At 45.6% G+C, this 21,413-nt stretch overlaps 1 protein-coding gene across 7 annotated transcripts in view; it reads right to left on the reverse strand.

Annotated features, from left to right (window-relative positions):
* Nucleotides 1–1,149: 1,149 nt before the first annotated feature.
* NR6A1 (nuclear receptor subfamily 6 group A member 1) overlaps nucleotides 1,150–21,413 on the reverse strand; it is a 215,044-nt gene continuing 194,780 nt past the window's right edge. For 4 of the 7 annotated variants that reach the window (XM_070596444.1, XM_070596442.1, XM_008528388.2 and 1 more), the window contains 6 exons: nucleotides 20,383–20,537; nucleotides 18,514–18,741; nucleotides 16,732–16,986; nucleotides 9,675–9,796; nucleotides 6,715–6,867; nucleotides 1,150–4,968 (listed from right to left, as the gene is read on the reverse strand). In XM_070596444.1, the coding sequence (XP_070452545.1) occupies nucleotides 4,880–4,968; nucleotides 6,715–6,867; nucleotides 9,675–9,796; nucleotides 16,732–16,986; nucleotides 18,514–18,741; nucleotides 20,383–20,537 (1,002 nt within the window). In that variant the 3' untranslated portion in view covers nucleotides 1,150–4,879. The remainder of the gene's footprint in view (nucleotides 4,969–6,714; nucleotides 6,868–9,674; nucleotides 9,797–16,731; nucleotides 16,987–18,513; nucleotides 18,742–20,382; nucleotides 20,538–21,413) is intronic. The other 3 variants (XM_070596445.1, XM_070596443.1, XM_070596446.1) reach the window with 1 other exon arrangement.

A 21,413-nucleotide genomic window follows, 5' to 3' on the forward strand; every position in this document is an offset into this window, starting at 1 on the left:
GCCTAGGGGAGGCAGCCCAGGAGTAGGCTCATGGATGCACTTGCTGCCAGAGGCCCCTGCAAGTGGTGTCCCGGGAGGTGGTGCTCCCTGCGCCTTAGGTCACAGGAAGGAATGGAGGCCTCTTCAAGGGGTGGCTAGTCCCTGGCTGGGCATGTGGGAAGGCCTCCCCAGACATGGCTCAGACATTACAATGCAGCCAACAAGCCCCTATCGCAGGCCTAGGATGGCAACACAGACAAAAACACCAACACCCCAAGGCAGGAGGGGTTTCTTCCTCGACAGAAACATGTAAACAGAGCAGGAGCTACAGTATTCTTTTCCCACAGGATTCCTCAGAGAGGAATCGACCAGGATGTCACTCAAGAGGTAGTTTTTCTTTCTTTTTCACGGAAATTTGAGTCAACAACATTATCACCTATTATAAGACATTTCAGAGAAAGAAACAAATAGTCAACAAAGGGCAAAAATGATCCTTTGGCTGGCAGGGCTGGCTCCAGGATTTGGAAGGCTAGCCTCCACCAGTAACACAACTTCTTTCTTGGGCTTGGAGCAAGCTCTGGCCTGGCTCACAGCTTCCCTTTGAGCCTGCAACTGATTCCTGAGAAGGCTGTGGCCCATTTAGGGCTGCAGGCCCAGAAGAGGGAGGCCACATGGCAACTGGATTCGGCAGAGAGACCAAGTATCTTATGAGCTGGTAGAAGCAGGGTCACTGTGGCTCATGTTGCAGGACAGCCAGACGTCTTCAAGTCTCAAGGTAGTCCAGGTCTGGCCAAAGAGGAAGCCCCAGCTTACTCCCAGACTCAGCATGTTCTCTGGGGCTCCTACCTCTGAGGAACCAGTCCAGGTCTGGCTCCCAAGCCCAGAAAAGAAGCCGCATGTGGCAGCCAAGAGAGGGGTTTCTGGGGACCCTGTAATTAAATACACATCCCTGAGCTGTGGCCCTAGAAACCCTTGCCTCAAGGCTAACCAGTTTCCAGCACCTGGTGGAATGATTGCCGTTTCTCATCCTGAGACACAGATAAAACTTCATTTCACAGACACTGGACAAAGATGCTTCAAGCCGAGGAAAAGGGAGAAACGATCAACTGCAAAGGCAGGGGGAGTGCAGGGGACTCTGGCGGATCAAGTTGGGGAAAGTAAGATTAGTGGTTTTTTTGTTAGTTTTTTTTCTTTTTTTGGTTTTGTTTTTTTGTTTTTTACTTTAAAAAAATCAATAAAGAAAAATTTAAAGTTTAATAAAAGGGCTGGTCTGAAAGACTGGATTTCTTAAAATAGTAGCAAAATTTTAAAAAGCAACAGGGGAAAAAGACATAGACCAGGGGCCCAGAGCTAAAGACTTGGAACCAGTGCTCAACTCCCTGCCCTGCTGGGAGGCCAGGGTCCCTTTCCTTTGGCCAACCTTGGACATGGCTTAGATGCTGCCCACGCTGGGTTTATCTGTCCGTCTCCATCTATCCCATTCCCCAGGAAATCCAGAACAAACAAACAAAGGTAGGAAATGGGTAGTAGAGCAAAGCAGCTAGCTCAGAGAGCCTAGGGTTTTAAGGACCTGATGACATATTGGCCATGGCAGGTACTCACTTCCCTGAGAAGGGGTGGCAAGTGAGGGGCAGGTCGGTGTGGAGTGAGTGACTGTCAGTGATGCCATGGAGACCCCTAGAGTCCCTCTCTCCCCTCTGGTTCCGGGGAACTGGAGAGGGAAGTTCGTGCCTGCTGCCTTCTATCCCTGGAGGTTCACCCACCTCACTCGGGGGCTGGGCACGGGGGCTGGGTGTCCTCTGAGCCAGGTGGAGTGCTTTGAGACAGGTTCTAGGGACTTTCTCCAGACTAAGGACAAGACCACCAACTCTTGTGAAAGACTCCAAAAGTCTACAAAGGAGCCAGAGAGCATGAGTTGCAGGTGAAGTTCTAAGATTCCAGACTTTTGTCTTGGGTCAAGAAAACACTGAAAAGGAAAGGAAGGGAAAGCTTGTATGTTTCACTGCAGTGCAAGGAGGCGGGATTCTCCTTTTCCACACAGCTTTCAGGGTCATGTTTATGGTGGAAAAATTGTCACTCAAAGAGAGTGCTGTTGGTGGCAGGGGATCAGAGAGAGGAGGGGAGAGAGGGGAATTAGAGACAACATGAACAACTTTTCTTCTTCCACTAGCAAAAAGGCTACCTGTTAACCAAACGCTATGGGAAGAAAGGCAAAAAACAAGCACCAAACCTCCCCCTCCAACCTTTCTCTGTGTCCTTCAAACCGAATGCACAAATACATCTAGTGGTTGACCTAATGTCTCCACGCTGCTAGCTACACTCCTACCTTCTCCTCATAATACCTGAGTTTGCAATGCAACACATTCACTTTACCCTGTTTAAAAAAGCCCACGTCATAAAAGGACTGGGTGCAGAAGACATTAAAGGCAGTCCACAGGTCAGGCTCCGGCTCGGAACACACGGCCACTTGGCTCAGAGATTCTGCAGGGCTCTCAGCAATGAATGGGCTCTTTGTTCTGTGGAATCGGCTGCAAACATTTGTAAAAATGGATTTGTACAATGGCAACTTGCAAAACCTTTCCCCCACTCCACAAATTAACAACTTGCTCTGTTTAATGCTGTATTATTGGAGAGATGTGTTCTTGCCTCATCAAAGAGCAATTTCCTTTGATACCTAACACAACTGGTAAAATGCTTAATTTAAGAGAAAGCGATTTCAAAAAATAATAATTTGACAGATGGAGGTCTAAGCAAAGAAAGATGCTACACATAGGAGCCGTCGTGGGGAAGGGTCTCGCAGAGGGGCCTCCTCCCCTGTCTTGAGGGAAGCAGTTTGGAGTCTGACCTGTAGCCAAAGAATGTGATCTACTTGGTTAAATAAAAATTCAGGGAAACAAAAATATTGTGAACTTAGAAATAAACAGATACACATACACACAAATCTTCTCATTGACAAGTGAGAAACATTCCGGTTGGAGCTTTTCCTGAGCAACATGTCTCTTTCTTTCCTTTCCTTCTCAGAGCAGGTGGGGAAACGACATTGAGGAGCAATGCTCTGAGTTTTAGATCCATTAAGGGACAGAGTCATCACTCTGCTGGTACCCGTAACAATTCAGTGGAAAGAAAAAAATTACAATTCGACACAGACTACCCGGTATGCACCCGATGTGGTGGCCCACTGGGTACGTTTGCTAGGCCGAGTTGGGAAGAGAGCAAATGGCCTTTGACTAAACAGGCAAAAAAACCAGGTGCTGTAGGCGCCCCCTTGCCTACCGAGGGATGCACCCAGCTAAGAGGTCTGTCTGCTGCAGTGGCTGTGGGAGGTGCCTGGGTATAGGCAGGGACCATTGCTTTAGTAAGGCAGAGAAGGGAAAAGCACCCGAAAGAGTTCCAAGGTGTGGCCACTGGCCAAAGCCAAGAGGGTAAGAACACTTACAGGGACGAGGTAGGGCAGGTAGTGAAAGAACAAGGTCCAGGCCACATCTGCAGAGGGGGCAGCCAGGCCCTTAGGAACATGAGGTAGTTTAAAGCCCCCTTTCCCTTCCAGGTGCTTTGGACTCCAGCCCTCCAGGCCTTGGTCAGCCAGGCCACTGATACTCTAAGGGGCAGCTGGGCCGCTCTAGGCCTTGGGCTTTCTGTTCTGAGAAAATCTGGTCTCATTTTGGAGAGATAAGGAGAATGTGAAGCACAATGTAGGGACAAAAATTCTGGGCAGCAGACAGGTGAATGTTCTTCCCACTGTTTGAAAAAGAGACTGCATGTTTTGGATTTAGTCCTAGGGGTAGGATGGGATGGGGTGATGGGAGGAACAGGGAACTCCAAAGGAAGAGTATTTATTCTTTCAGCAGTCTGGTCTCTGTCCCATTACCCTTTGAAGAAAGCAAGGAGAAAGGAGTATAAATCAGTAGTGAGCACCAGGATTCAGGGCGTGACATTTTGTTCAGTTGTTTTGTCAAAGGGTCAACAGAAGTCAAATTTATAAGGGAGAGTGGAGTCTGAGGAAGGTAGGCCTTGGTAGATCCAGGTAAGGAAACTAGGTAGCTGTGAGCTCCAAGGGAGCTGGTAGGCAAGTCTCAAGCTTACTGCCAGGATTTTGCCTGGATGAAAAGTTGATGGTGGCAGAAACTGATAGTGGTGGTTCAGATCGGGGTTGTGGGGGGGGAGGGGGGCAGAGCATGGCGTGAGAACAAAAACCCTTCTCCTTGGGGATGTGTTTGGAAAGAGGACACCCAACTTAGATTTGGTCACTGTGCCTGTGCCCCAGTCTCAACTTTCCTGCTTTCCAAAGAAAAGAGATGCTAAATCTTCATCTCCTGTCCTGTTCCCAATGTCTCACCCACTTTGCTTAGTAAACCTCCGAACACCACTCTGCCCTTTTATGGTGTGCTCTTTTACCTGGCAATTCTGTGGCTAGAAAAAGGCAGTTTGCTCTCTGACAGACAAATGGATGAGTCTGCTGAGAACACGTGGAAAAAGTAGGGATGGCCACACCCCCCCTTTCCACTGAGGTAGTCGTCTTTGTCAACATTATGGAAATAGTCATCTCAGCCCCATCCCACCCTCTCCCTCAAAATACAAAAGAACTATCTCTAAACAATGACAATACTGTAACATTAAACATCTTCACATTCTGTAAACTGCAAGGAAATGCATCGGCTGCATTCACACAAAAGCATGTGCATCATGTTGAAGGCCATACATTCAACTCTGTCGTGAAATAAATATATAGAAAAATGAGGTTAAAAAAACAGACGAACAAATAAAAACTCTTCTTGCTATGGAGGCAACTGGAAACACTGCTCCACAGCCTCCATCTTGGTCTCTCTGGCTCCTTCTTGTGGAGCCTGTCCTGCCCACCCTGGGCGTTGTGGTTGGCCCGAGGAGGGGTGCTGGCAACAGGTCATTCCTTGCCCACACTTGTCTTGCAGGAGTGCAGCACCACCTTAAAGAGGAGGGGTAGCTGCTCCAGTGGTACGTTCACCATCTTTCCTGGGAACAAGGTAGGAAAAAAAGAGTTAACAGTGGCTGCTAGTGGACTTCTCTGCCTCCTCTTGGGCTGGTGAAGGGAGAATGTTGCCTTTTTGAGTGACTGGGGCAAGGAAAGTACCAGGAATATCACAAAGGTCAAACAGACTGGGCTAATGTGCTAATACCCAGCCCCTTTGTGGTGCCCTAGGGAGTGCAGGAACGGTGCAAACAATAATCGTTGCTAGTACCCAAGGCATACTTCCTCTGTGCGAGGTCTTTAAATACATTACCTCATTTAGTTCTCAGAGTATTTCCGTGTGATAGATATTACTTTTTAATCCTCATTTTACAGATGAAGAAATCTGAAACTGAACAATGATTCCTAGATGCCCTCCTAGAGCTAAAATACCACAAGAAACTTATAGCCTGTTTTCTTTTTTTTTCCTGGTGGATTTTCTAACTAGTATTCTATAAACACTGCTCTTCAGAATAGTGTAACACGTTAATGAAAGCACTGAGGAAAAAAGGGGGTGGGTCACATGGGCAAATAAATCTGAGAAATTCAGGGTTAAAAAAGGTATACAGGTTTCTTTACTGGAGGACTTCTCAGAAGATTTGGTGTGCTAACAGACTCTGTAAATACCTGAGGCCGTGGCTCTTCTCCCTGACAGCACCTTAGAGTCACCTGCAGAATATTTAAAAATACTGACACCCAGGCCCCCCTCCATACCAATTAGATCAGAATCTCTGGAGGTACAACCCAAGCATGGATATTTTTTTTAAAGCTTCCCAGGTGATTCAAAGTGCTACCAAGGTTGAGAACCAGCTCTGTGGGGAGAATGGGGTATAATTTCTGACTTCCTTTTATTTCAGAGGGCACCTGATTAATATTTCATTTGGTAGAACATAGTTTTGAAAATGCTGAGACATAAACTATTAAAACATCCCTAAAATTCCAATAGTTTAGGTCCAGTTCACATCTGCTAGACTTACTCTGGGCCCAAAGAGTAGAAAACAATTCCTTTGTTAGATTAAAAAGTTTTTCCTCCAAAATTGTACTGCTGAATTTGACAGAAACAACCTCAGCCTAGAGGTCACGTTTCTGATCTGCCCCTCAGTATGAGCTGAAAAACCATAAACAAGAATCTTTACAAAATGAAGCAAAGCGACAGTGACGACAACAGCCAGGATTTTATATTGAAATGGACCTATTTATGTGTCAAGACACTCAGGAGGAGGGGAGACGACAAAACAACAACAAAAATTCCTCTGCAAATACAGGATCTTTGAGAATTATTTTAAAGATATTACTTTAAATGAATGATCCCTGAAAACCTATAGGCAAGTGTATGAAACGAAGTTAATTAAATTGAGATATAATTCACATAGCCTACAATCCACACTTTTAAAGTACACAATTCAGAAAATGAAGTTAATCTCAGAAAGTCTGGGCCTGTTTTCCCCTCCACAGAATGACCATCATATCGCCAACCATCAGCCTTGCAGGGATTGTTCTGAGATTAAATGATATAAGGCCACGAAGTACCCTGCACATCACAGGTGCTGAGGAAATGTTAGATTCTCTTCCCTACAAAGCAAACACAAACTTCTCGTTACAACATAACTTTTCTGAGGGCAAGGGTAGCACCTCTTTTATGCAGTTGGTGAGGGGCCTGGAAGGAGCATCTGGAAAACACTGCTTGCCGTGTTCCCTTCATAAGCTAAGAGAAGCAAGGGGGGGTGGAAGCCCAGCACCCAGAATGTTACCTGCAATATATCGAATCTCAGGTAAGCACATCATGAGGTCAGGAAAGCGGTTTGGCTGATGTGTGTATTTATATTCAGTGAAATCCTGGCAAATGTACCAATATCGCTTGTTCAACTGTTCCAGCTGTGAGGCACTGGTCAGACCCCTGATATCTGTGAAAAAAACCACACAGGAAATGGGAGGGGCTTTCTAATGTGGAACAAACACCAGCTCCTTGAAAACGTGCGTTTTTCTATTAAAAATTATTAAACATGTCACAACAGGGGACCATATCTCTTTCTGACACAGAGGAACAAAGCTCTGGATAAGGGAAGAGAAAGCAGATAAAGAAGGAAAAAATTATAATGGACGATCAGTAGACTGAGCCCCTTGCCAGGTACGCTGCATCCTTCTCAACTTCATACCCAGCTCCAAGCACAGGGCTTAGCACAAAACAAGCACCAGTGGATGCTGAAAACTGACTGAATAATCTACCAGTCCCAATTTATCCTACATATTGTCTTTAAATTTACCCTTTGCTGGAGCCAATCAGAAATCTTCTGATACCTACACATTCATGCTTGTACATATACTCACACATGGTCTGTGTGCTTCTGCTCATACTATTCTACCTGGGCTGTCATTCTAGTTTTTTCCTATATAGATTTCTCTCTGTCTCATATATATAGATATTTAATACATATATTATATATTAGTGTGTATGTATGCATAATGTAAATGTGTGTATATATATATATATATATATATATATTTATATATATACAGCAGTCCGCCTCTTATCTGTGGTTTCACTTTCCACAGTTTCAGTTTCTGCAGTGGTCCAAAAATATTAAACGGAAATTCCAGGAATAAACAATTCTTAAATTTTAAGTTGCATGTCGTTCTGAGTAGCATGATGAAATTTTGTGCCCTCCCTGCTCCATCTTGCCTGGGGCATGAATCTTCTCTTTGTCCAGCGTAACAACACTGTATATGCAACCTGCCTGTTAGTCACTTAGCAGTCATCTTGGTTATCAGATTGACTGTCACGGTATCACAGTGCTTGTGTTTAACTAACCCTTATTTTACTTAATAATGGCCCCAAAGTGCAAGAGTAGTGATGCTGGTAATTCAGATACGCCAAAGACAAGCCCTAAAGTGCTTCCTTTAAGTGAGAAAGTGAAAGTTATCAACTTGATAAGGAAAGAAAAAAAAATCATACGCTGAGGTTGCTAAGGTCTACAGTAATTTTTATTACAATACATTGTTGTAATTGTTCTATGGATTATGCTACTGTTGTTATTCTCTTACTGTGCCTAATTTGTAAATTAAACTTCAGAATAGGTGTGTATGCATAGAAAAAACATCATATATGTAGGGTTCAATACTATTCGTGGTTTCAGCCATCCACTGGGGGTCTTGCAATGTATCCTCTGCAGATAAGGGGGGGACTACTTACACACATCCCTTTTTTATATATAGAATATAAATATTTTATATATATACTTTTTATATATAAATCTCACCCATCCTTTGAGGCCCAGCTTAGATTTATCCTCCTCCGAGTTGTAGCTACTGATCTCCCCTCATCTGAGGCTCGTGTAATGTGTCAAGTGCCATCAGAATGTATACTTCTTGGGGCCGGCCCCGTGGCCAAGTGGTTAAGTTCACGTGCTCTGCTTCGGCGGCCCAGGGCTGCCCAGGGTTTTGCTGGTTAGAATCCTGGGCACAGACATGGATGGCACCACTCATCAGGCCATGCTGAGGCGGCGTCCCACATGCCACAACTAGAAGGACTCACAACTAAAAATACACAACTATGTACTGGGGGGCTTTGGGGAGAAAAAGGAAAAAAACAAAATCTTAAAAAAAAGAGTGTATACTTTTTGAGGCCAGGGACCTGGGATCTAATTTATTTCAATGTCTTTAATGCTCAACACAGGGCCTGGCCTAGGGCAGGCACAGAGAACACCAGATAAGTGCGCGAATGGTGCAGAAGCAGGAGGAGGAGGTTTGGCCAGTGAGGGGGGAGGAGCAGGCAAAGAGGAGGGATTGAGAGTCTCTGGACCAGGACATTGAATACAGGAACAGAGCACTTTAATGTCACAGGCAGCAAAACAGCCAGTTCTACTCTGAGAATAGAGCACTCATGCTACTTTGGAAAAAAGAGAATACAAATTCTCCTTCATACTCTGGTCACCAGCAGCTACCAAGTGCCACTTTGCAAGTAATACACATAAATCACATGCAGCACTCTTGTAATTAAAAGCCATGTTTGACATGCGTGTGTAAGTTTTTGCGCACCCCCACTGTGCCCTGAAGGGGCCGTCAGAACCACTGCCAGCCTGTCACAGAGGCCTTATCTCCAACAGTTTCATCAGTCACTCTGCTCTTCTTCAGCCACTGGTAAACTTGGTACACATTTTAAATGACGCACGTACTGTCCTTGGTGTCTGTGTTTAAATGCATTAAAACTGACTAAACAAAGCAAATCCTCTTCCTTCCTCTATGAGTTATAGAGACTGTGGCATTTAGGTTTTTTTTAAAATTGAGGTAACACTGGTTTATAACATTATATATATTTCAGATACACATCATTATAATTTGACCTCTGTACACATTACATTGTGTTCACCACCTAAAGTCTAGTTTCCATCTATCATTGTACAAATGACCTCCTTTACCCATTCTGCCCTCCCTCCACCCCCTGCCCCTCTTGTAACCACCAATCTGTTCTCTGCACTTATGTGTTTGTTTATTGTTTTGCATTTAGGTTGGAAGAAAAAACCCAAAGCATGCCCTGCAATACAGAGGGGCAGAATGATAATGAGGGGAGCATAGGCCTTCCAAGATGGTACCCACTTGGTGTGACAGATTCTGTGTGACAGTCCTGAGGGTAAAGGGGGAGAGGGGTGAAACATGAGGGCAAATGCTCACTGACAAAAAAAAAAAGGTCCCTTCTCACCCCTCAGCCACTCACCTTGATTTAAGAAGTTAATTGCTTTCATGCAAGCATACTCCTCATTGCTGACCTTTAGCTGATGGAATTTGTGATACAGGTAGATGAGCCGCTCTATCACTTCCATCCCTTCATCACTAAATCTGGGGAACAGACACAGGTGTTAATAGTGGGCTCTGACACCAGTGGAGGTCAGGGAAGGGAAGACAGAGGTCTTTTATAGCTCCTTAAGGCACCTAAGATAGGAAAGAGGCTGAGCTTTGGGGAAATGAAATACAGAACCATTTGTGAAGGACAGGTGAATCCATGGCCTGTCTAGAAGCCAAGGCAGCTCATACAAATGGCCATTCCTAAGCTCAAGTGGAGTGCATCAGATCCAAGTTCAAATCCAGCTTCATCACATAAAAGCTATGAGACCTTGGAAAGGCTGTATGACACCTCTAAGCTTTGAGGTCCTCCTCTATAAAATAATAATGCTTGCCTGCTTGGGGTAACACAGGCCAAAGGAGGTGTGGGAGGTAAACGTGGAAAAATAAGACATTATTGAGATCCTGTTGAGATGCAGCCTCCAGTATCAATGGTAGATGTCATGGTGACTCTGTGTGAGCCTCCGCCACAATGCAGAAAACAGTGCTGATAGTATTTATTTAGGTTCACTGTTCCCAGCAGGGCTGAGGTTATGCACAGTGAAAATTTTTGTTGGCATCCCTGATGTCAGCTAGGGAGGGAGGGAAACATTAACTGAGTCTTTATGCCATGCCAGACTGTGCTAGGCAAGTCATGTGCATTATCTCATTGAATTTTCTCAGCCCTATGGGCTAGATGAGATTATCATCACCACTGTACAGATGAGAAACTGAAGTTCAAAGATACACAGCTATCGGGTAGCAGAGCTAGAACTTGAAATTTGGATTAACTCCCCAAGGGCTTGCTTTTCCCAGTATCTAAGGCAGCACCTCCTAGCAGAGAAGACTCAATGCTGGCCATGCTCCTTCTTAGGATAAGGAGTAAGCTCCTTAGGGAAAAAGTTTTAAGCAAAGGAGCCCTAGCCTAGGGGACTAATACTCTGAGTCATAGTGGAGAATATCTCATACCAGAGATGAACATACCACCAAACCAAGGAGGGAAAGGTTTAATGGGGAAGCTGGGGTCAGACCTGGCCTCCACCATTCTAGGAGTGAGCTGGATTGTGGGCCAAGGAGAGTTCCAGACAGGCTGAGGATGCAGCTCAGTCAACAGAGTGAAGATGCTCAGCCCCAGGGCTACTTCTTGGTGACATGTTCAGATCTGGGTATTGCAGCCCCATGCCAGGCAAGAAGGCCCCATCCGGGTAGGGTCCAGAACACCTGCGGATGTACTCCTGATGTCTGGGCTCTGCTGCTTTCTACAGTGACTTTGAAAGCTTTGCAAGGGATTGACTTCCTGGGCAAGCAGGACACTTTCTCTTCCCTGGGGAAACCCTGGCTCTAGTGGGACCAGAGGCACCTGCACTTCTCAAGCACCAGGGGGAGCTGCAGCAGTAGGTCCTTGGGATGTGGAGCTCTGACCCTCTGCCTCAACGCTTGGCTCCCAGTAGGTCTGAGCTGAGGCTTCTTCCAGTCAGCTGACTTGAACTACTACAATGGCTGACTCCGTTTTTCTCTGTGCCTGGCCCAGGGGCTTTTACAACTTTATTAATACTCTCCCAGACTGGCTAATAAACAAATTTACATTGAATAACAACTATAATAACCTTATCTACCATTTGTTGAGTGTTTGCTACTTGCCAGGCACTTTGTTAAATATTCTACATACGTTATTTCACTGGATACTCCCAATAAATCTGCAAAATGGATATTATAATCCTTTGTTCACAGGTGGAAACAAAGGCTCAGAGAGGTTATTTACTGTACCCCTATTGCATTCTTACATCTTACCCTCCTGATACCCTGTAGGATAATATCACCCCCACATTAGGGATGAGGAAGCAGCAAAAGAGGTTACATAGTAAAAAAGTGTTGGTAGAGTCCAGGTTTAAACCTAATTTTTCTAATTCCAAGCCTACCGTTTTCTCAGTACTACACTGTCCACTCCCTGCCTGTCTTGCTCTTAACTGGCAACTGGGAAAGGCTACCATATGCTACCACAGGGGACCTCAGGAGCTCTGTGTTCCCCAGCAACTCAGCCCAGAGCCCAACCCAGAGTTGGTGCTGGGTTTGCTGCAGTGCCTCCATGATGCCGAGACTTGCAGGAGGCAGTGCACCTGGGAGTGAAGATCAATTCCCATCACAGTACTTTGTTAGAAAAAGGGCTTTACTGCAAATTCCATCCAGTATCTGCTTGGAGGGTACAAGGAAATGGGATGGGGTAGGACATGAAAAAGGAGGATGCAAGCGGAGCAGCAGTGTCAGCATCTGTCTGGTGGCTGAGCAGTGTAGCAAGCAAAGATAACGCTCTCCCCCTTAATCAGCAACCTCTTGCCCCAACTGCTTACTCTGGCACTGCAGAACCTGCAGGTGTGTGGCTAACAGCCAGACCCCTAGCCAGCAGTGTCAAACCTATTCCTGGCTGAGTCCTGACTGGAGGGACACAAAGAAGCTCCCAAGTGCCTGACCTGAGCATATGCCCCAGATCTGCCCTTTCGCTTGGGAAGAACACATACCCTCTTTTCCAAATTTCCCAGGACAGGCAACCATCCTGGACCCCTGGCAGTGGTGGGTGGCTGGAGGCCAGCCGAGCAGCCCCCACTCAGTCTCCACAGCCTGACTGCAAAGCTTTCCTCCACACCCCACATCCCACCCCTTGATAAACAAATTGTTCTCTGTTCCATGGGCCTGCTTTCTCCTGCCGCCGTGCCTCCTCCACATCTGCCCACTCCACAGTTCTAACGCCCCTGTATTCCCTGTCTACAAATTATCAGCATTCAAAGCCAGAAAGTTGGACAAACACACCCATTCTTCTTCTGGGTTCCCATTACACAAGCATGCTAGGACAAGGAAAACATTGCTGCCAGGATCCCCCAAACCACTGGACCATTCAGTCAGCAATTGAAGCTGACACTATATAAGTTATGTCCCATTAAGGGGGCTGAGAGGCCCAGCTGTCTCTTTTTCATTCATCTCAGTGCACCTACTCCCAGGAGCCGTCATCAACCACAACTTTAGAGATCTGCCACCTCAGCACCCACAAACAGACTCCAAGATGAAAAGTAAGACTGCAGCTCCAGGACACATTCCAGAAAATCAAACTTCTGAGAAGGCTAAAGAATCTAGTATAGAGTAATGGTAAAGAGCCTGGGCTTTGGAGCACAACAGATCTAGGCAATAATCTCAACTCCATCTCTCTCTAGCTTTGTAGTCTTGAGTTTTCACCTCTCTGAACTTCATGCTCCTCATCTGTAGGACAGGGATAATGCTAGTGCAGTCTCTTAGGGTGGTAGTGAGGACTAAACAAATAATGTTTGTAAAGCACTTAAGATGGAACTTGGCACAATAAACAGTCTATAATTGTTAGCTATTATCATTACATTAGTAATATAATTAGCAGCAGCATCCTCGCTCCCATGATCACAGTAGAAAAAAAATATCATATGTGTTTCCTGAACTTTATAGCTAGGGGCTGAGCAGGGAAGCTGGGAGGCAACTTTTCAGAGATCCGGCAGAAATGGAGCCAGTGCTCATGAGATAGAAGTGCCCATTAAAGCCCATCCAGTGCAAAGCAGCTTCTCCTGAGTGAAGGAGTCTTGATTAGGGCGAGGAGCAGTCACTGACTGGTGCTACAATCTGCTTTAAATCAAATTCACCCGGCTCACTGTCTGATAACAGCCTGATTAAGGAAAATGGGCACCATAAATTTGATTCAATATTTGAGAAAAGAAAAGGAGGTGATCATGTATCATCTGGGAAAAGCCTTTTCATGACAGCAGGAACTCACTTGCACTCAAGAGTTGTGAAAAAGTAAAGGCATTTTGGGGGAGTGGGAGTAACGCAGGAGCAGGCAAGGTAGGAAAGAGCTACGGCCAATTATAGACTCCACACCCTGGGTTTCTAGCAGAGTGAGGACTGCTTTACAGTGATGAACCTGATTCCAGACGTTCTCATACTTCCACTTCCCCTGACCTCCTGGGCAGTTTCACATGTATCTCAGACTCAACAGACCCCAAATAAAATTCAGAGTGGTTCATCTCAGCCTGTTCTTCCAGGCTCCACTATCTTGGCTAAGAGAATGGTGCCCACCTGCCTGGCAGCATCTCTAACTTCTCCGCTCACTGCAGTCCCACTGACTTTGCCTCCTTGCCGTTTCTTAACTCTGTGCCGCCCTTCTATTCCCATAGTCACTGCTACATCATCCAGGCCTCGTTTTCTTTTACCTGGGCTACAGAACAGCCTCCTACCCAGCCACCGTCCTCTAGCCTGTCCACGCCAATCCATCCTGAGTTTTACAGTCACAGGGATGTTTCTAAAATGCAACCTGACCATGTAATTGCTCCACTGAAAAATGTCCTATGACAGTACTATTTACACAATAAAATCCAAATTCTTTAGACTGGCTTTTGAGCACCTTCAGGACCTGTCTTTTCTGTACCTTTCTCTCCAGTCATTTCTCCCCTCATTTCTCTCTCAGATACCTTCTCTCTAGACCTTAATCCACAGGATTTCTTTTGGTTCTCTGCACAAGCCAACCAACCAGGATCTCCAACATCTAGGACTTTGTGTTATTCTCCTGGCTTCCTGTTGTTCTCTACAATCTGCCTAGAAAAATCTCACTTCAAGATGCAGCTCAAATGTCTTTCCTTCTGGCAAGCATTCCTTAATTATGCAAGTAGAGGTACTCACTCCCTAGTCTGTGCTTGCACAATCCCTCATACGCCCCTCAATCTCCACCAATATCACCTTGGATTGTAGATTATATCTGCTTCTATTTGTCTCCCAATTCCCTAAACCAAGAATGGGGGCTCTCTGCTCAGAGTCAGAAACCATGTCTGCATCATCTGTGATTCCAACACCCCTCCCCCCGACACACACAATAGGTGCTCAGTAAATGGGCATGGAATCAGAATAGCATGTTGAAGTTTAACTCACATTCTTCCCTTGAAGCATTCCACAGTAGAGTGAGACTCCTAACAGCAAATCTATTTCTATGGTCAGAACCCACTTGAGAGCTCAGCAGCAAGATGTGTTCTAGAATCAGCATTGTTAACAGAACTTTCTGTGATGATGGAAACGTTCTATATCTGCACTAATACAGTAGCCTCTAGCCACATGTGGATCCTGAGCACTTGAAATGTGACTAGCACAAATGAAAACTGAATTTTTAATTTTATTTAAATTTAAAAAGCCATCTGAGGTTAGCACCTAGTAAATTGAACAGTACAGTTCTATGTTCTCTTTGGTAAGGAGCCTTTGTAGGAAATAAAAATTCCTTCACTAATTCAGCTGTGTCTGGCTCCTGCCTTGTGCTTGGGGCTCAAGGGATTGGATAAAGCGGGATGGGGTACCTTATGAAGCTCAAAGCTACAGGGAGCCCTGCATGGCCAGTGAGTTCTTCCTACCTGTATAGGGCCTGGGAAAACCATCATTCTACAGAGAGTGAAGCCCACAGGTGGACTTTGTAGGCAGCCTCAGGCTGCACTGCTGGATTCTAGGCAAATAAGGAGGCCATGCTTGCTGGGCCAGCTCTGCAAATCCTGACAACACTACACCAGGCTGACTGCTATCCAAACACTCAGTCGGCCCAGAGATCTACAGCACAGGAGACAGTAAATTGATGGTAACAATGAATTAGAGGCTCAAGATAAGGGGTTAGGTCATCTGCAAAATCACATAGCTTTGTTTACAGGACCAAGTGTCAGCTGGGTTCACAACTCTGTCACTTATGGATCACTCTGAAGCCAGAAAGCATCACTAAAAAGGAAATTTAGAAAAGCAGGGGAGAGAGTCAGCACCCAGACTCCTCCCTCCCTCAGCTGTGCAAAGGGCTCTGGAGGGTCCTGGAGCTTTGCTCTCAGCCTAAGATTCAGCTTGACTTTAAGCCATGGTGATTGGGTGGCAGAAGGACACACACCCCAGTCCTGTGTAGAGAAGTATGAGGGCTGGTATCCTACCTTCTCCAGCTTTCATCAATGGGGGCACTTTTTCCTTCCTCTTTCTTGGTGCTCTGAAAGCCCATGACTTTCATTATTTTAAACTGTCCAATAAAGGTGAACTACCGAAATGTCTATTTAACTGTGATTTAAGCTTTCTTTTTCACATGGATAAATTAATAAACCAGGGAAGTTCTATCAACAGATCATTTGTCCTGATTTTGGGATGTTATCACGTGCTCCAGGTCGCCAAAGTGAGTGAGTAAAAGACCTGCTCTAGACAGGGAGGTCAGAACGATCCTGGCCAGATGAGATGAGGCTTTATGCCAGAAAATGTTGAGGAGAAGAGCTCAGTCTCTTACACCTATGCTCTTACCATGTCACTGCATCTCAGACGCAGTGAAAGAGCCTAAGCTTTGCAGTCGGGCAGGCATAGGTTCGAATCCAGGCTCTGGATTCAAACCCAAAACCCTCAAGGGCAGGTCTCTCTGAATTTCAGTTTCCTCATCTATAAAACAGGCATAATAACACCTATAATGCTGGAGGCTGTGAGGAAAAAAGACAATAATATAAAACACCTAGCCCAGTGCCTGGCACACAGTAGGTACCACAGTGGCTCCTAGGTCTCCTTCTGAGACTGTAATCTACAGCTCAGAGCCCTCACCTTGTAGACAAAGTTTAGGTTTTTGTTTTTCCCAGACACATTATCTTACCTTAGTAATCCAGATGTGATAAAAACAATTTAGCACTCTGCTAAATTTTGCTGCACAATATAATTTATTCCTCACAACTACCTTTTTGAGGAAGTGTTGTTATTACCCTATTTCAAAAATTCAGAACCTGAGGATCAGAGACTTGACAAAGGTTACAAAGCTAGTCAGTGGCAGAGTGAGGATTCAAATCCAGCCCTGTGTGGCTTTAATGCCCATCCCTTGGAGTGCCAGGCAACACTGCCACCTTGCAGGAATGACAGTGGTTTGGTTGCTTGGGACTTCCTCCCCAGCCAGCAGCTCTCACCTGTGTAGTTCTTCATCAGAGGGTGAGTACTTGGCGGTGACATCAGCCAGCTCCCCAAAGATCTGCTTGCTGTAAACGGTGAGGGAGGACAGCAGGATTAATTCCTGCCATGTAGAGCTCAGGAGGCACGTGTAATCCTTGATTGAGAGCTCACAGAAAAAAGGCAGTTTCTTGATCCAGGCAATCTGCCTAAAAAGCAGCTCATCAGCAAGGCGGCAAAGCAGGGCAAACAGCTCTGCCTGGGTCACAGCATATCTGAGGGTAGAGATGCAAAAAGGTCACTTCCAGTGGCCAGAGGGTGAGGATGGGGGCACAGGGAGAGAGTACTCCTAAAGGCACAAAGGGTCTAGCAGTGGGCTCCTTGCCCTTGCCCACAGATCTGCAGCTCCATCCAATTCAGTCTAATGATAAAGAGACTGGGGCCAGCAGTAAGCTCAGGGCTGGAGAGGCGGGTCTGGCGAGAAAAGGTAGCTGAGGAGAAAGCTTAGAAATTCAAGCCATTATCAAGGAGAATGACTTTTTTTTTTGAGGAAGATTAGCCCTGAGCTAACTACTGCCAGTCCTCCTCTTTTTGCTGAGGAAGCTTGGCCCTGAGCTAACATCCGTGCCCATCTTCCTCTACTTTATACGTGGGATGCCTACCACAGTATGGCGTGCTAAGCGGTGCCATGTCCGTACCCGGGATCTGAACTGGTGAACCCCGGGCCGCCGAAAAGCGGAACGTGAGAACTTAACTGCTGCGCCACCAGGCCAGCCCCTCAAGGAGTATGACTTTTAATGTTGATGTCCACTAATGTCCCATGTATTAGAGAAAATTCCCAGTCACTCCTGCACTAGTTTTGGCAATGAGAGCTCCTTTAGGGTGGATCTGGTGTCCACCCAATACAAGGACTGGCACAAAAGTGAGCCTTGGGGCCAGAAGGCTGAAAGAGAACAGAACACGTTCAGAAGCTTTTCCTGCTCTCACTGCACCCCCTGGTGGTGAGAGTTCAGGAACTAGAGTTGCTCAGCCCTTCCAAGCTACTACTGGATGGAAGGAGCAGGGCATTTCTCATCTCTGGGCTGATGAAATGGGGTCCCAGTTTTCTTTCTCTCAAGGCCCCTTGGCATGACTCTCCCCTACACCCCCCATGCTCAGATTTTAAAAAGTTTTGTGTGGCTTTCTTGTAGGTAGATACTTGAATTTCCTCTTCTGAAATTAGAGACTAGCTTAAGAAATCTCAGGATACCTTTTGGGAGGTCTAAGCTTGATAACACTCAAACAGCCTATGCTCCAGGCCAAAGGAGTGGGTGGGCCTAAAGACTGAACTATTACCTCCCCAGGTAGAGCTTAGAGAGGACTGAACAAGTACTCCTGCCTGCTCAGGCCTGCACACAGAGCACATAGCACCAGGCTACCCATAGGTGTGTTGGCTAGAATGTGGACAGGCCAGTCAGTTAGCACCCTGAGTGCCCTGTAAAAGAGCCTAGACTTGATGCATGATTATCCCCAAAATTACAGCTCATCTCTGGCACAGAAGCACTCAGACCCATCCCAGAGCCCGGCTTACCTAGGCCCAGGCAAAAACAAAAGCCCTTAATCCCAATTTCATATGGATTGGTAAATAGCCCCAATGCTATGAGAAAAAATGCTCAACAGAAAAATAAGGGGCCACTGACTTCAAAGAGAAGCACAGATTTCATCCATTATCCCCCTGACTCATTCTGAAGCCAAGGATGAAGGTGGCACGGGTAGGGAACATTTTGAAGCTGCAAGAGCTAAATAGGGCAGGGCTCACTCACCCATCTTCGATCAACATGGGCGTGCCCAATGGTTCCAGGTCCTCGGCTGACACCAGCTGGTGAATCAGACTGTATGACTGGGGATCCAGGCTGCGAGCTTGTGGGGGCAGAAGCGGCGAGTGGGAAGAATAGCTAAAAAGGTGCGGTATGTATTGATAGTGTGGAGGCACAGACATGCCCATGTACTGCTCCCTGAATGCCATGAATCCGTTTAGTTCCACAGACCTACTGAAGAGAAAAGTCTCATGTCAAGCAGAACCATGGCAGGTCTACCGCCTACTCACAGGAAATGAGCCAGAAGGTGGCTCAGGTGTTCTTTGCCCATGCAGTCTGTCTTCATCAAGTCAGGGACATAATTAATGGTTCCATGCATGTCTCCCCCACCAGACTGGGACTCTGGGCGGGTGTGTGTAGGTGTGGCTCACCACTGGACACCCAGGACCTGGCAGAGGAGGTACTGAATAAATATTAGTTGAATGAATTTTTAGTACAGGTGCCACATTTGGAGAGTTAACGGATACTCACAGACTATGATGACAGAGGTGAGTGTTTGTATTTTTAACTGCTACGAAAAATAAAGCACAGACAGGCTAAGTGCCTTGCTAGGCCACAAAACAAATCCGGTACCTAGCAAGGAAGCTGGCATGTGGTAACAACTCCCTGAACATTCAAAGGAAGGAATGAACTAAGGAACAACTGAATGAATAACAGTTACAATGAAATACCAAGAGAAACACAGATTCTTATTTTCCTCCTTTTCCTGGAGAAATCTAACCATTCTGTCAACTAGTTAAAAAAAAAAATCCTCTAGTTTTACCCAGAAGCATCTCCTGTAACAGGGGTCAGCAAACTATGGCCCATGGCCATTAAAAAATGAAGTTTTACTTGAACATAGCCACACTCATTCATTTACATATTGTCTCTGGCTGCTTTTGCACTCTATAATGGCAGAGTTGAGCAGGTGACACCCAGACCATATAGCCTGCAAAGCCTAAAATATTTACTATGTGGCCTTTATAGAAAAGTTTGTCAATCCTTGCCCTATAAGAAATATTTCTGGGAAAAGGAAAGCTTCCCTGGTGGCTGACAGCAATATTTCACACCTAACAACTAACTACTAACCTAAGATACCATTCTGCTTTTTTTTTGAGGAAGATTAGCCCTGAGCTAACTGCTGCCAATCCTCCTCTTTTTGCTGAGGAAGCTTGGCCCTGAGCTAACATCCATGCCCATCTTCCTCCACTTTATACGTGGGACGCCTACCACAGCATGGCTTTTGCCAAGCGGTGCCATGTCTGCACCCGGGATCCAAGCTGGCAAACCCCAGGCAGCCGAGAAGCAGAACATGCGCACTTAACTGCTGCGCCACTGGGCTGGCCCCTAAGATAGCATTCTTGAATGAAGAGTCTCCAAATTGGTATTGAATGACAGCAGCAAATTTGACTAGCTTAAAAAGTTTTCACTGTTTCTTAAAATTTATAAAGTGAAAAATTTTCCTCTTGCTGAGGTAGAGAAATTATAACAATTCAATATCGTCAATGTAGTTTGTTTTATTTCAGTGATAAAGTAAATGAGAGAAAAGAGCTACATTTAAAGGGTTATTCTGTTAGGTGAAGAACGTGTGGGCACGGATAGCAGCTATAGAACTTCATCAGTCTGCAGAAGAGACTGTTGACATTTTCATGGTCTTTAGCAACAAACGGGCTGTGAAATGCTGCTTTGCACCATCCTAGCCACTACCCCCAAAGAGTGAGGGAACAAAAGTACAATGGCAGAGACAGACTGGCAAGAATACTCAGCCCAGAGGATCCTTGTGGGTCCACTCCTTGGCTGATCCCTAGATAATGCTGCATTTGTCCCGAAGCTCACCTGGAGGACAGTGTGGAGCCTGGTGAGGGTTGGTTGCTCTCTGAAGCCCTGTTCCCAGGGGAACTGTGGTCACTGTCACCATGGTTGCTCCAGTGATTGGCCTCTTCCTCAAATTCCTGACCAGACATGATCCTTTCGATCTCTTCCTCTGATATCTTTGACAAAGAATTGATACGTGTTAGTGCTCTGCTCCTTCCTTACTACTGAGAATTTATTTAAACTTCAGAGGGATTCCCAGAACTCTGCAGAGAGAAAGCAGGATTCCCTTCCCTGCACTCCCATACTCCAGGTCTCTCACTAGTCTTAGGACAGCTTGGCTGCTCACCTCCCTGCACGTGGCTCACCATGGCCTTCTCCTGCCCATTTATTCCTCTCGCAAGCCACAAAGCCTCTAGGTTCTTCAACACTTCTCCTTGTCCTTGAGTCTATTCTTTCCTACCCCTGAAACACCACTCTTCAATAACAAACTCCTACCTGCCCTTTAAGATCCAATTCAAATGCCAGCTTCTTTGTGAATCCTTCTATCTACCCTACCTAGACAGAATTTTAGGTCCTTTTCTATCCATTCATAATTCTGCGTATTCTGAGAGAGGCAGAATAGCATAGTGGTTAAGAGTATGAATTCTAGAGTCAGACCACCTTTGGTATAATCTAGACTCTGACACTTTCTTGTTGTAAATCCTTGGGCAAGTCACTTAACTATTTGAACCTAAGTTCCTTTATCTGGACAGTGCATAATATTATCTATCTCATCAAATTGCTGTGAGGACTAAATTAGTTAATGTATTATCACATGTTTAGAAAAGAACCTAGCGCACAGCAACAATTATGCATGGTTGACAATGATATCTTCATCATCACTGTTGTTATTTTTAAATCACTTATGAATATGTCTCATAAAAATATCCTCTACAAGACCTAAGGCTATGGTAGCACCTAGAAAAAACTAAGTACTCAATAAACGCACGTTGGATAAACGAAGAAACGTTCACTTATTAAGTACTGATGATGAAACCTGACATGGATTTTCT

Source organism: Equus przewalskii, chromosome 26 (genome assembly GCF_037783145.1).
Source record: "Equus przewalskii isolate Varuska chromosome 26, EquPr2, whole genome shotgun sequence".
In the NCBI taxonomy this organism is placed as follows: Eukaryota; Metazoa; Chordata; class Mammalia; order Perissodactyla; family Equidae; genus Equus; species Equus przewalskii.